The 16,016-nt window shown below is 31.8% G+C and overlaps 1 protein-coding gene across 1 annotated transcript; it reads left to right on the top strand.

The window, feature by feature from the left end:
• The first annotated feature begins 78 nt into the window (after positions 1 to 78).
• Positions 79 to 11,252, top strand: LOC140446901 (zinc finger CCHC-type and RNA-binding motif-containing protein 1-like). Its single transcript, XM_072539487.1, has 6 exons — positions 79 to 288; positions 904 to 1,015; positions 2,009 to 2,080; positions 3,172 to 3,324; positions 5,539 to 5,655; positions 11,016 to 11,252. Exons 1-6 carry the CDS (start codon positions 176 to 178, stop codon positions 11,157 to 11,159), a joined length of 711 nt encoding a protein of 236 aa, XP_072395588.1. The 5' UTR covers positions 79 to 175; the 3' UTR covers positions 11,160 to 11,252.
• The last annotated feature ends 4,764 nt before the right edge of the window (positions 11,253 to 16,016 follow it).

Raw genomic sequence — 16,016 nt, 5'->3', positions numbered from 1 at the left:
GGAGTTTTGAAAATGAGCTTGAAAATAAAATGAATGAAAACTTTAGGTTTTACATAAAGAAGAATGTGTTGACAAAAATCAAAAATCTAACCTTATTTTTAAATGTCAAAAATGACTAGATGCAATTATAACAAAAAAATTGTTTTTAAAATATATTTTATACTATAATACGACCATGAGTGGAGGTTTAGTACCAAGTAAAAGTACTGTGTACGTTTCAAATTTACCTTTTGATTTAAAAAATAATGATATTCATAAATTGTTTGAAAAACATGGGAAAATTGTAAAGTAAGTTAATCTTTTTTGTCTAATTAATATTTGGTTTCCTGTTGTTATGTATTTTGGATTAACAAAAATTTCAAGTGTTGAGTACTAAAGCTAGCGAGGGTATAAACAGAGACAAGAATTATCAAGAGAATGCAGAAGAAATTTTGAAAAGGCTAGGCTAGTACTGGACACTATGTAATTGCAACAATTTTAAAAAAGGAAGTCATCTAAAGAAATCAGTAAAACCGATTAAAATACTTGCTGCAGCTGCACAATCTTGTTGGCATGTTATTATTATTATACTAATAAGGTATTGATGAATTATTGTTGAAAATTAGTATCTGTAGTTCGAGCATGGCTTTAAAATACTCTAACACCACACTCTGGGTTAAAATAGATTGAGATACTAATTTTACAGTAAGGCAAGAAAGAATAGAGGACTATAAGTAATATTTATGTTGGTATATAGTGAATCTTTCCATAGACATTTAAGTCAGAAAGATTCTGAACCTTAAACAACAAATTATGTTTATATAATAAGTTTACCCAAAATAGATATCATGATTTAATTTAAAACTAATGTACTGATATTTCTGAAAAATATTGTTACATAAATACTGTTATTTTAACTTTTAGAGTAACTGTTCTGAAAGAAAGAGATACAAGAAGGAGTAAAGGAGTTGCTTTTATATTATTTTTGAAACAGGAAGATGCAGCAAATTGTGTTAATGAAATTAACTTGAAAGAAGTAAGTATTTTATAGTTGAAATTATGAGTTATCAATTTATGACATCAGTTGATGTCATAAATTTATAAAAAAATATTTGTGTATAAAATATTTATAAAAAAATTTCTAACAGCATATAAAATTCACTATATATGTCATTTTAAATTTCATTGTCTACTTCAGTGCCAATTGCAGTAGTGATTTTGATGTAACCATTAAAATATGTGTTATTTAAAGAATTTATATATTTTTCAACTAAAGTGAACAAATATATATAATACATATTCAGTCAATAATGCATAGTCAATAGGCAGATCTCACTTAAACCTAGTCATTATTGCCACATTTACCTCTTACTTGATCTGCCCTATTCCATAATTAATGCACCATATTAATTTAAAGATTTAATGCTTAAAAAATGTTAGATTGTTAATAAACTCAAAATTTATAGTGAATTTTTCAATATTTGAACAAAAGGGAGTTTCAACTCACCTTAGAACACTAGATTTCTTTATCTTTTTTTTATGTCTGTACTTCTCCATTGTTCAAGTATCCTTGACATAAAACACCAAAAAAGCAGTCTTATTCTCAGAAATTTTAAGAATAAAGTTGAATGGAAATCTGGCTTACAATTTCATGGGGCAGAAATTTTATCCACAACATTTAGCCTCATTTAAGGTACTCGATTCTCCATAATCCAAATTTTGATCCAAATTTTGTTTAAATAACACACATACAGGTGGGGAAAATTCAATTTTTTAACCAGATTTGTTCCGTTTTGAAATCAACAAATTAATTTAACTGGTTTTGCAAGTAGAACTGGTATTTGAATTACTGATGTGAATTCCCAACTGCTGGTTTTCGCCTCTAAATATGTTGAATACTGGAGTTGCTGTGAATTAATAATTTATTCTTCAAAATCTGCTACTTTGAGTATATGATTTCATTTGATTGTAAAATATTTTTATTCAAGGTATCCACATAGTTTAAAATCAATATACTTTCTTATCGTAGATGTTTGGAAGGACTTTAAAGGCGAGTATTGCCAAAGATAATGGGAGAACAAAGGAATTTATTAGAAGAAAGGTATAGTAATTTCTATTAAATACATTTCTAAACAAATATTTGTTTTGAATCCCCTTTTTTGCTGTCATTCTTGAACAACTATTTTCTAATGTTTTTTACCAATCTTTATTATTATTAACAACTAAAATCTCTTTAGTTATATAAGTATTCTAATATGGCTAGTCTGTCACACTAATAACCTAAAAGTTATTACTATAACCCAAATAATAGAAAAAAAGATGGCACAGAATTAAGAAATTCATCTGTTCTCCACCAACCTATGGAAAGCCTTCGATGGTTGAGTGAATAAAAACTGTGAAAGTACTATACAATGGCTCAACTTTGCAGATGACCAAGTAATAGTGGCTCAAGATTATGGCAAGTTAAACTATATGGCCCGAAAAAATAGGGGGTCTAGAAGTGAATAAAAAGAAAACCGAATACTTGTGCATTGGAGGAAAACAAAAAGATCTCACATTAGACAAAAAACCACAACTCAAAGCACTGCTATGACTACAGGTGTCTAGGTATAAATATTTTGTATGATGGAACATTAGACCCATCAGCAAACAAAATAAAAAGATGATATATGAGACTATAGTGAAAAGTATAAATCTATGTAGCTGTGGTGTATAGCCACTGAAAGAAAGAATGTTGGCAACACTGAGAGCAAAGGAAATGTAATTTTGGAGATGAACAGCAGGAAGATCTAGAAGAGAAAGGATTAACAATGAATGCATTAGAGAAATAATGGGAATTAAATTAACAATCGCAGATGACTTATCAACAAAAGAACTTATCTGGTTCAGACATATACAAAGAATGGATGAACAACAAGTACCAAAGAAAATACTAAAATGGCAACCAGAAAGCAAGAGAAAACGAGATAGACTGAGAAGTTGGAGTGAAGAAATAGACAAAGAGGTGAGATAAAGAAATGGAACTATGAAACAACTGGATGAAATATCAATTATAAATCAGAAAACGGCGGAGAACGTTAACTGGCATGTAGTAGTAGTACTGTTATTACTTCAGTGTTCGTACATTATTTTGATAGATTTTTTTGGTTAATTTTGTATTAAAATTATTGATTTATAATTGAATATTTTTAGGAGTATCCAAATAAAACAATGTGTTATGAATGTGGGGAGTATGGTCACTTAAGCTATAAATGTGAGAAAAATTTATTAGGTGAAAGGGAACCTCCACCTAAGAAAATTAGAAAAAGGAAGAAAAGGAATGAAACATTCAACAAGTTAACTAAGGTAAATTTAGTTATGTTATACTATTTTTTATAAATTTATGTTAGTAGCAACATATTGCGGATCGTTTAATAAAATGTACCTTACTGGGATAATAAAATGCCAAAGTTGAGAAAGGTTCGAGAGCAATTTATCAAATGTTAAGAAACTTTGCATATTATTTGAGAATAAATACAAAGGAGGAAGAGAGACATCAGATTAAATGGAATATGGATTTTAAGAAACATGTTAGAACTAGATGGAACTAGACTTCGCTTCACTTAAAGTAAATCATTCAACAGTGAAGACCAGCGAAGAGAAATCCTTTATCCAAAAATGGATAGATTATGGCATGATGATGATGATGATTTAGCTACACTTAGCTTTACTAAAAATAAATTATTAAGGAATACAAAAGATAGATAGAATAGAATAGAAATATGCTTTATTGTCACTGAAAATTGTACAATTTTATCGACAAAGCTTACAAAAGTCAAAAAAATAACAATAACAATTAAAATTTACTAAAATTACATAAATCATCCATATCACAAAATAAAAGTTAATAAAACACACAATCCATTGCAAAATTTAACTAAAATGCAAATTGCATAATAAAACCTTACAAACTAATAAGTTTAAGTTGCTGCATGTGATACCCAAATATAAAAAATACTTTAGTTGCTTGTACCTAAATGTACTGTAATTTCTTAGTTATTCGTTTAGAAACTCTTCCACTGAATAATATGGTCTTTCAGATAGATAGGCTTTTGTCAATTTACGGAACTTAAGGAAAGAAGTTGTAGATTTAAGTTGCAAAGGGAGATGGTTGGAACTGATATATTTATTAGATAAAAAGCTGAACTGACTTTGTGATAAAATGTTGTTTTCAATGAGAAAGGACATAAGTCGGGCTTTTATAAGTCTCTTAATAATTTTGGATAGGACCGGTAGTAAGGCAATAGGTCTATAGTTGCGCCCATTCGATTTTTTGCCACCCTTATGAAGAGGAATAATAATGGCTGTCTTTAGACACTCTGGAAATATACCTTTTTCAAAGGAATCGTTAATTAATGAGACCAGGACTTCCAACACATTTTTTGGAAGATTTAAGAAAATTTTTATTGATAGTCCATCAGTACTACAGGAAGATTTGCTTTTGATACTACTGATTGTTTGGATCAGTTCAGATTTTTCAACTGGTCTTATAAAGAATTAATTCGAGACCTTTCTTGAATTGGGGAGATAGGAAATAGGATCTTTTTGTGGCAAAATACTTGATGTTATATTTTTACTCACATTAACGAAGTATTCATTAAATTTTCAGGATTTGGAAGAGAAAATGATTGAGCTGTGTCAGTTCTATTTCGAAGATCGTTTATTATGGACCAAGTTTTTCTTGCAACATTTTTAGAGCTTCCCAGACGATTCTGGTAGTACATTTTTTTAGTTGTTTGGATAAGTTTTAGATAAGTTTCTCTGTAATTTTTGACTTAATTGTAATTAAAGGATTTGCCTTATTGAAAATACAGACAAGCCTATCTAAAAAATCACTGAAATTATAGTCCATGTCCACAGAGGGAAAGTGCCACACAGAAGTCAAGCACAAATTTTGGAATTTATGTTGTTTTAGTAATTCTTGTAGAATAATTAACATGCATTGTAAAACCGTACGATTTGAATATATTGACCAAGGATAATTGGGTAGCACTAGCAACAGCGTAATTAATATTCAAGTCACCGCATAGAATCTTTCTGCTTTTATTGGGCAGGTCGTCTAACAAATTTAACAAGTTCTGAAAAATTAGTTTCGTGGAAGAATCAGGTGATCTATAAATGCAAAGAATGTATAGATTAAGATTCTTGTTATAAACCAATGAAAACTCAAAAAAGGATTCATTCAACAGAAAGTCATATTTTGTTATAGGAGAGAAATCATTATTTGTAGAAAGAATTAGGGTGCCACCATGAGCAGAACTTGGACAATTGTGGTATATTTTTCTACAATATTATTAAACAGACAGTTTCTAGGGAAAAAATATAAAACTTTGAGTACTACTCTTTAGTGAATAGGTACCTAAAAAAAATAAAAATGACTATTTTTTTAGAGTCTTAGAATGCAAATTAAATTTGTGAAGAACCTAAGTTGATTGTGTCGTATCTGTCGATTTATTACATTATTAACTTGATGAATATGTTTAATTTTATTTACGCAACCCTTAAGTATATTATTTTTAGGAGCAAAAGGAATACTTTGACTCTAGTGATGAGGACAGAGGTAATAATGATGAAAACGATGAGGAAGAGGAAGCAGTTGATGATTGTGAAACGTTAAGTGCTGCTATAGCTTTAGAAGTAAGTTATATATTATAACAGTTTTGTTTTTGAAATAATAGAACCATAAAGAAATGTGGTAGACCTACGAAGTTGTTGGTACCATCCAGTTAATTCATCTTATAATAATAATGTATGGTTAATACGTACTTGTAGGTCCATTGTTTCTTTAATTTTAATAGTACAACTGATTTTTGCTCATCACGCTCAATTTTTACAAGTTAAAAATAAATATGATTTTCTTCTTGATGCCACTTCTATTTCAACAAATAAAAACTTAACTTACGCTTAAAATTTTCACTGAAACTACAAAAATCTACTATAAGCACTATACTATATAAAATACTATATAGTATAGTGCACTATACTATATAAAACTACTATATAAAAATATACTATAGCACTTTACTTTCAAGCCTTTCGCCTTGTTGTTGTTGCTGTCTATTTATAATTAATTCTCTTTCTCTTTTTTAATCTTCTTTTCTCTAGTCTTTTTTTGGAGCTGCTCCTTTTAGCACCATCTTGCTTTGTCAAATATTTTGGAAGTTCTGGAAATATTTTTGGAAGAGCAATTTCTCTATGAGTTTCTTTGCAAAGTTTTTAACACGCTATGTTTATCTTTATAAGTGATATTTTTTTAAAACTTAATTAACTGTGGTATACGAGACCTCCAACTCCTCGGCGACACTTCTAGTGGTTCTGGAGTTATCCTCCTCAATGGAAGCACAAACACATCTCTCCTTTCTAATTCCTGCTGTCTTTTCGGGGACATCTCTTTTCGTTTGTGACATTTTGTACATTTTATTTTTTTATTTATCGTATGGCATACAATAAGAACACATATTTAAAAAGCAATATAAAACATTACATGGAGTATTACAAACGAACATCTAATGCATTAATATAGTCTAAAACATTTTCGCTCGCATTCAGGAACTCGTCAAAAACTCCAGGGAACCGCCTTCGGGGGCATTCTTCAACAATGTGACGGACGGTCTGTCGTTGCGCACCACAGTCACACTCAGGAGTAAGGGCTTTTCCCCATTTATGTAAGCTGTCATCACATCTACCGCTTCTTGTTCTTATTCTGTTTAGCGTTGTCCATGTACTCCGGGTCAGTTCAAAGCCTGGCGGTTTCTGATCGATACAGGCCATTTGCTGTGCTTCCTGTGGTGAGTCGCGCTCCCATTGTCTTCTCCAAGCGTTGGTGAGGTCGAAATGTTCCTGATATAAGGAGGTGGCCCTTAACATGACAGGATATCTGGAGCGCAGTCTGTTCATTTCGATATCAAGCTTATCATGGTGGATGGGTAGTTGATGGTTAGACTGGATTTTTCGATATTCTCTGAGAAGGGAGTGACTTCTTCGTAGTTTCGGCGGTGGAATGTGACTCAGGATGGGAAGCCAATAGTTGGGTGTTGGTCTAATTGTACCTGAAATCATTCGCATTGTCTGGTTTAATTGGGTGTCAATAATCTTTGTGTTTGCTATTGAGCCATACTGGGGAAGCATATTCAGCTGTCGAGTATACAAGTCCGATAGCAGATGATCTGAGTACGGAGGCTGAGGACCCCCATGTGGTACCACATAGCTTTTGGATTATATTATTTCGCGTTTTCAGTTTTGCTGCCGTTCTTTGTAGGTGTTCTTTAAAACTTAAAGTTCTGTCAAGAGTCACTCCAAGATATTTTGGTGTTGAGTTATGAGTTAGTAGTCTGTCTTCAAAGTGAACGGACAGTTTTTTGTTGGCTTGGGCATTATTTAGATGGAAACAGCACACTTCGGTTTTCGTCGCATTAGGCCGTAGCCTCCATTTGCGAAAGTATTCTCCCATAATGGCAAGGTCATCCGTTAGTATTGTTTCTGTAACTGCCATGTTATTATGTCTTGCTGCAATGGCCCCGTCGTCAGCGTAGCCAAATTTCTGCGAATTTGTCCTAGGTAGGTCCGCGATGTATAAATTAAACAGTAAGGGTGCCAAAACAGATCCCTGTGGCAGTCCATTGCTGAGCTTCATTTGGACACTTGTAGAGTTGCCCATTGTGACTTGGAAAGGTCTGTCGGTGAGCATGCTATCAATGAGTCTAGTTATCTTTTGACACGGGATGGCACGGATTAGTTTGCAGATTAGCAAGATACTGTCTCCAGACGGTATTGTATGCAGCTGATAGGTCAATGAAAGCAACGGATGTTTTTTGCTTTCTTTGAAAACCTGCTTCAATATGTGTTGTTAGGGATAGGATCTGATCTGTGCAGCTGCGGTTAGGTCTGAACCCTGCTTGCTCAATAGGTATCAATTCAAATATGTTTTTACTAATTCTGTTGTAGATTAATCGTTCCAACAATTTATAGACACAGCTCAGCAGTGCAATCGGTCGGTAGTTTTGAGGCTGATCATTTGCGTTTCCCGGTTTTAATATGGCTATAATGGAGGCCCTTTTTAGTGAATGGGGGATTTCCCCTGATTTTATCATATCTGTATAGAAATCGACCAGCTTGTATTTAATGGTACAATGTACAATGTATACAATTAATTGTACATTTTGTACAATCTTGTAAACAATAATGCTGTTTCAAAACTATTTACAAAAATTGCAATTGTTTGTCTACAAGGTATAGCTCTATTTTCGAAAGTATTAGCAAATAGATCTACACATTCTGACAAAGAATTGCATTGATAATAATTGCCACGGGTCCAATTGAAAATAAAGGCGTACAGCTAACAGTTTCTAAGGTCCCGATTATCGAGTTATCAATCGCATTGTGCTATCGCTTAATGTGGTGGGATATTGGCATAAACTTGAGAATGGGCAGTTGCTACACTTACCTCAATGTATAGTATACTCAAAAAGAGTAAAATAAACCTATAAGATCAAATGTTTTGTTCAGCAGAATGCATATATAAATACAAATATGCATATTATACAGAGTGGCCCAAGTCTGGAAACGACTAATTATCTAGTAAATTGCTAGTCATAATTTTACAAAATTTGAGGTACACCTATTTTGGGATACGGAGATTCCATATTTGATATTTGCAATGTTGCCAGATTTGCCGTTTCTCTTATATTATTAGTAACTTTGGTTTTTTAAATTCATCGCCTTGTATATTCAGTCTTTCTTGGAATCTCCTATTCAATACGAGTTCAACCATATGTAACACTTTTAGATTCTAGTAATAGTAGTAGAAAGGCAATGTTTGTACGACTAACAAGATAGCGAAATCAACGTGTTAGAGGGAGAAGTACCTTTTTAGTAAGAGTGAGTGAAAGATATATAGTTATCGCTATTTTTAAATTAAAATATTAAATAAATAAATTATTATAAAAATAAAATAACTAAAACAAATAAAGATTGTAGGTATGTAGTGCCTAAACGGCTTAACGTAGAGATATGCGAGGTATCATGTGAGAGGATTTAAAAAATTGAAAAGTATAGAAAAATTAAACATAACATCATTCCATAAAGGCATAAGATACAAATAATAGGATTTAACCAACAGAATACAATGAAAGCAGCATGTTAAAAGGACCATAGTTCTGTATCTTCAGTTCTATTGGTCCAATCCAGAAACATCAAATACAGCAGCATATTAAAAGGACCTTAGTTACGTATCTTAGGTCCTATTGGTCCAATGGCGACTTACGACATCCCAAATGTTGCGATTAGCTTCTAGATTTTATTTAGTCTGGAAAGTCTTAAATACATAAAACAGAGCAAAATATGTAGATTTTAATAAATTTAAATATTTAAATGTAGAATGCTGTGATTTTGACATTTATTCACCATTTACATTATTAACTAAAACTGACAGTAGTTGTGTTTGAAAAAGTTCTGTAAGATAAATTGCTTCTCTAAAATGGCTCTTAACAAAAAAGAACGAATTACTATTCGAATGATGAGAGGGTACGGTGACAGAAAAAGATCTTATTGTGAAGTAGCCAATTTCTTCAATGATACTTTCCCAAACCGTTCTCCTATTCATAAGGCGACGGTACAAAAAACTGTAAAGCGATTTGAGGAATCTTAGGTCGTTCTTCAGTCTTACGTGTATTACATAAGAATAAATTTAAGCCATACAAAATTAACTTATTGCAAGAATTAAGTGAAGATGCCTTCGATCGTAGATTAGAATTTACTGAGGTAATGGTGGATAATTTGGTTTTTCCGATGAAGCAAACTTTACACTGTGTGGAAGTGTAAATCGACACAATGTAAGGTACTGGAGTGACGTAAATCCACACTGGATGCGTGAAAACCATACTCAAAGACCCGAAAATTAAATGTATGGTCAGGCATAATAGGTACTCAGTTAATTGGACCATGTTTTATCGAAGGAAATTTAACGTCAGATAGTTACGAAATGTTACTTAGAAATGAATTGTACCTACACTGAGAAACTTGTTTGGGGCCAATTTTAATCAGATATGGTTTCAGCAAGTAGGAGCTCCAGCTCATTTTGGTGTAAATGTTCGGCGTTATTTAGATGAGATATTTTTCGGACGAAGACGAGTTAGAATTGAATGGCCTCCATGTTCACCTGATTTCAATCCTAAAGATTATTTTTATTGGGGATACTTGTGAAATTCAGTTTACAAAACTAAACCAGCAAGTCTTGCAGAGCCAAGCCAACGAATTTTATCGATGAATCTCGAATAATTTCTAGACAATCATGGAGAAATGTGTTAGACGCATTCTACCATCGATTAAGGTACTGTCAACTCACAAATGGAGCACATTTTGAACACTGGATAAAGTAACCATTATGTTAAAAAATGTTGTAATCTATCAATTGTTACGTTTTAATGTAGATAAAAATAGTTAGTATTAAAAAAATTATTGAGACAATTAGGCGTTGCCAGACTTCAGTTTTATGTATTTAAGACCTTCCAGACTACATAAAATCATAAGTGTTACATATGGTTGAACTCGTATTGAATAGGAGATTCCAATAATGACTGAATCTACAGGTGATGAATTTGAAAAACCAAAATTAGTAATAATATAAGAGAATCGGCAAATCTAGCAACATTGCAAATATCAAATATGGAATCTCCGTATCCCAAAATAGGTCTATCTCAAATGTTGTACAATTATGACTAGCAATTTACGAGATAATTGGCCGTTTCCATACTTTTGGGCCACTCTGTATAAATACAAACAGGCGTTTTTGTAGGCCCTCTATTTACTGTTGCCAAATTTCACTGTTATGGCCTCCCGTTAACGAGGTGGTCATTTATTATGATTTATAATTGAATTCAATTAATTGGTTTTTTATTTTGTCTTTGTCATTTCCGGTCCACTACATTAACCATTATGATTTTCTAATATGTAATAATATATGTATGACAAGATATAATTTATTTTTATTTTGTTTATAGCATGAAAAACATGAACTAGAGGATTACAGATATAAAGTTGCCACAGGAAATTATTGTCCAGTCGAAGAAAACAGTTCGAACAAAATTCCTAGAAAGAAAATTAAAAAAAGTGAATATTTTAGTGATGAAGACGAAAGTGATTAATATTTTAATTTTTTATCATTATACTTCTCGAAATATAACTTAACTCTAAGACTTTGTTCAATATGTTTCAAATAAAGACGATAACCAGGAAAATGCCCTTTATTCTAATTTTTAGACTTTTCGCGAATTTCGTTTCTTCCGAAATAGATGAAGAAATCATTCTAGATGCAATAAAAACTCTACTTAACTAGAATTACAACTAAAAAAATCCCAGAATCCCACAAATAATCCTTTCGCACGAGAAGAGAAACTGAATACTTACCGACCAATTAGTCTTTTACCACACACATATAAGTTATGTGTGGGGCCTATATGTCCCACGAAATTAAAAAAAATTCTAGTGGTGCCTATTTGTCGCTTAAATTCACTTTAATCAAATATATCTATCGATAAACATTTCGTTTTGTTATGCTACGAACAATTCGATTATATAACCTCAACTTTTCTAGAAATAGGTGTTCTTGTACAACGTAGTTCTGTGTTTTATTGCTGCGATACATATTTAGTGTTTTTGCCTGCAAAATACTATTCCAAAACAATCCTGAAAGCGTTTGTTGTTGAAAGTAAGTAAAATTTCTAATAAAATCCATTTTCCGTCATTGTTTTTGCACAATTCATGTAATGGGACATGGATGTTCCAGTAGTCTTTTTGCTCGAGTCATTAGTGTCCCTCGGTCTTTTATTTCACTCTAAAATAGTGACAACAGTTCGACTCTTTGCAGTTCCTGAATTATGGTCAGACGTATTTTAACACAAAAAGAATTGGAAAACGTCGTTGAAGAGTTAAGTGACTTGTCAGAACCAGAGGAACCTTTTCTTGGCTCAGATTCTGAAGAATATCTACCCAGTGGCGGAAAGTCTCATGAAGGTTCAGATCAACAAGAACATTTTTCGCAAGAGTTAGGTTTTAAAAGAGATCTCGAAAGGATAGATTCTGAAGAAGAAGAGGAGGAGAAGGCAGATCCAGATGACGACCAGTCTGGTCTCGTAATGTGGAAACAATTATACACGAAGTTATAAATAAGAAAAAAAGTATCCTGAGCTTTCTAGTTCCTTTGGCAGAGCAGCTTATAGAGCATGGCAGATTCAAAGTCAAAGCAAAGAACGCCAAAAGAGCATGGTGAATGTCGGGAACTAATTGTCAAAGCAAATTTCTACCAGGAGGAGATGTCATAGATGTTCTCTCAGTAAGTAAGAGACAAGAACCAAAACAATTTGTATCGTCTGTGATTTTCCACTATCTAAGACGTATTTTTTTCACATCATTGTTAATTTTTTTTTTATGTGGTTTTATATTTTTTTCCATAAAATTATCTTCAAAATTTCTTCGTGTATTACTAATGGGACACATTGGTCCCAATATAAAACACTACTAGGATATAGTTGTCCTATGTCCTACCGTTGATTGAATAATTTGGGTTATTCAATCAACGGTCCTACCAAAGGATTTAAGCGTTGATTGAATAACCCAAATTTAAGGAAATTTTAAAAAAATAGATTATTTTGGGCACCAGTATAAGACTATTGATAATATTTTTTTTGTCTGAAAAGATTTGGATATCTACGGAATGTATTCAGTCCTGAAATGGTTAAAGTCTACATTACAAATAAATTGGAACCTTACCAAGCACCGTCGTAAAAAAAATTCCACTTCAGTTAGCATTCGTTGATTATAATAAAGCTTTCGATCCCATAGAACAATGGGCAATAGTCCATGTATTGGATAAGGCCAGGATAAACTGCCGATATAAAAAGCTCTTGGAAAATATTTACAGGAAACAACATTTAAAGTTAAAATAACTGAAAACTTGAAACCAACGCAATATAAATGAGGAGATGAGGAATGATATCGCCTAAATTATTTAAACTTGCCTTAGAAGAGATCTCTAAAAAAACAAGAATGGGAACAAAAAGGTATAAACATAGATGGACGCTACGTAAATCACTTGCGATTTGCAGATGATATTGTACTAATTAGCACTTTTGTAGAGGTGCTGTAAGAAATTTTTACATAATTAAAATCAAGTGTCAGAGAAAATAGGACTAAAATGAACATGAGAAAACTAAGGTAATGTTAACTGAAGAATTGCATATCACTCTTGATGATAAAAATATTTAAAATGTAGAAGAATATGTGTACTTTGGACATAAAATAAAGCAAGGGAAACAAAATCATAGTGCAGAAAGTTTCTGACACTTGTATCCTTCCTGTCATGACTTATGGAATTAAAACAATGACAGTTACTAACCAATCTCTCAATAGACAGAACAACTCAAAGAGCTGTTGAACTGTTGCTGACACCCGATATAAATAATAAATATTTTAGAATTATTGTAAACAAGAAATATAACAGCTAATAGCAATTAGCAAAAATGCTGTCTTACAGTTAAAAAGCTTCAAAAAAAAAATATTAGTTCCCACCTTTACACATCATTTCGTTTTGTAAAAAGTGAAATTTTGATTATCTTTTACGAACCACTAAGAACGAAATTCTATATTTTATAAGTAGTCGGTGAGCACAGTTGCATCGTGTAGGGAAGATCCGTTGTACAAAGTAATTATGAATTTCCATACTAGTAAAATTGTCCGTTTTAGTTTTATAAATTCTAAAACAATATTTTATTAAAGAGGTAAAAAAGAAAGAAATAAATTAGACTTACTCACAATCAGTTTAATTTTACTATCTAAGATGACCGGTTTCGCTTTCTAAAATTTGCAAAGCATCATCAGGTCAGTGGTACAAAGTAAATTAAATGCTGAAATTATAAAAAGCCCATATTAGGGTGCTGTCTTATAAGGATAAAGATCAAAAAAGGTTGAATTGTAATAAATTAGAAATAAACAAAATACTAATTACATTCCGGCACAAGAGTTATTATATAGTGATTGGTGATTCATAGTTCAAACTATCCCTTATTACTGATAATGAGTGATCTTCGGTCAATGTTGTAACTATCTAACAACTTAGGAGGAAGTTTCTTGAGGGGAGGGATGTTAACAGATGATATAGGAGTAAGGTATATGTTGTTGTTGAAAGAAAATGTGATGTTTTATATTATTTAAATTATTAAAGTTATTTATATTTATTGAAGAGATATATTTTGAAATGTGTGTTAAATTATTGAAAAATTTTTTAAGGAAAGAGGACAGTTATATGACAATGAATGAAAGTACTTGTACTATTTTGTGGGTGTGCAATTTCTTTGACGTGTAATTATCAACTTTTGATTGAAAGCATTTAATTTCTGCTAGGAAGAGAATAGTGATGTCAAATGTTTAAATAATAAATTAAAACACAATTAGGGACAAACAGAACACAATTAACAGGACAAAACAAACATAAAACTTTAAAAAAGGGGTTTATAGGCACTACATTAATTGCTAGGAGAGGAATTGGGTTTTTTTTTTGAATATTTTATTATTCCAAGGTTTTGGTTTGGGTAACTTTTCGTCCGTTCTTTATATAATAAGTAAATGGGTTTACTTTTTGGATGCTTCCAATTTCTTCAACATTCTTCTCACCATAAATGGTTTATAGTTATACGATTCTGAAAATCGACTAGTTTTCTTACATCATACGTGAATTTACGGGACCAAATTCCGTCTGACTACATGATATTTTGCACTATGGTGTGGTGATTGCAAACACTCATGTGGTTCATCAGTCATTGCAAGTCTTCAAGTGAAGAGTTTATTCAGGATTTTTATGGCTGCTAGTCGCAGCGCGATAAACTCCAAGATTTTGAGTATATATTTTATATTTGCGTTTGTTTTGCCTTATTACATATCTCTTTTAAGTTTCACTTTACAGGGTAGTCAGTTCAACGAAAATAAATCAAAACGTTTTTTAAAACTTTTTTTTTATGGCTTCGGCAGTTTGCCACACAGCCAGTTACATGATCTTTTAATCTCATTAGGTACAGTAAAAAGTTTTTGAGTTATTTGCAATCGAATAGACTAAAATAGATAAATTTACAACATTTAACAAAAAGAAGAGAAAAAATATAAATAATACATACACATATATATCCATAAACATATACAATTAACATGGGTCACTCGTTTCACGTCCAGGGGACCATCAGGACATTATAATATATAACATACACAGAACTAGGCCACGGTAAATAGGATTAAACATATAAATTAGAGAAAACAAAGGTAAAAAGTAAAAACCAATTTTTTTTTTTTAACTAAAGAAAAATATTACATTTGGTCAAAAAATCGATTATGCAATCGTAAATTAATCTAGAAAATTTTATTTTTTTAACCCACAGATTTGTTAATTTTCTGAAGATTAAATTAACTGTCGCTGTTTTTATTTTGTTGAGCATCTCTATCTGGTTCTATATCCCAGTTCCCGTTCTGCCACACTCAAATTATTTTAGGAAGAAATTTGTTATAATTTTATTTCTTTTTTCTGGTTCTCTAATCCCATCGTTCTTTTGTCTTTTGTCTTTCGAGCTTACGTAGTCCGTGCTCTATTATATTCTTCTTTCTTTCTTTTCTATTTTTCATTTCGTGTTTTGGAATTTTTTTCACCTTCTTCCCAAATGCATACTAACTTCGACTATTTTTCCTTTCAAAGCCGTAATTACATAGCAGCTGGTGATGAGTTTACCTATCTGAGGTGATCAGTTTACGGGTCTCCAAAGGGTTGCCGGTGACCAGTTTGCTATATCTCGGAGGGTCTAATAATTGTATGGGAGGCTATAAAGTAATGAGTTCGTACACGTCCCAATAGATAGTGCTCTGCATATATAGATACTATTTTCAAAAGCCCATTTATATATCCTGAGAGTTTCCAACACCCTCTTAAGTCACTACTGTCAATTGATTTTGAATCTGACAAATTT

This window comes from Diabrotica undecimpunctata, chromosome 7, assembly GCF_040954645.1.
Source record: "Diabrotica undecimpunctata isolate CICGRU chromosome 7, icDiaUnde3, whole genome shotgun sequence".
Classification (NCBI taxonomy): domain Eukaryota; kingdom Metazoa; phylum Arthropoda; class Insecta; order Coleoptera; family Chrysomelidae; genus Diabrotica; species Diabrotica undecimpunctata.
Note: the sequence above shows the minus strand (reverse complement) of the source record. Positions and strands in the feature narration are given on the sequence as shown.

Bases quoted from the DNA above. Each gene is read 5' to 3' on its own strand.
- LOC140446901 (XM_072539487.1), top strand. From the start codon at position 176: ATGAGTGGAGGTTTAGTACCAAGTAAAAGTACTGTGTACGTTTCAAAT. The intron at 1,016-2,008 runs GTAAGTATTTTA...TTCTTATCGTAG, and splicing joins ATGAAATTAACTTGAAAGAA to ATGTTTGGAAGGACTTTAAA. The intron at 2,081-3,171 runs GTATAGTAATTT...GAATATTTTTAG, and splicing joins AGGAATTTATTAGAAGAAAG to GAGTATCCAAATAAAACAAT.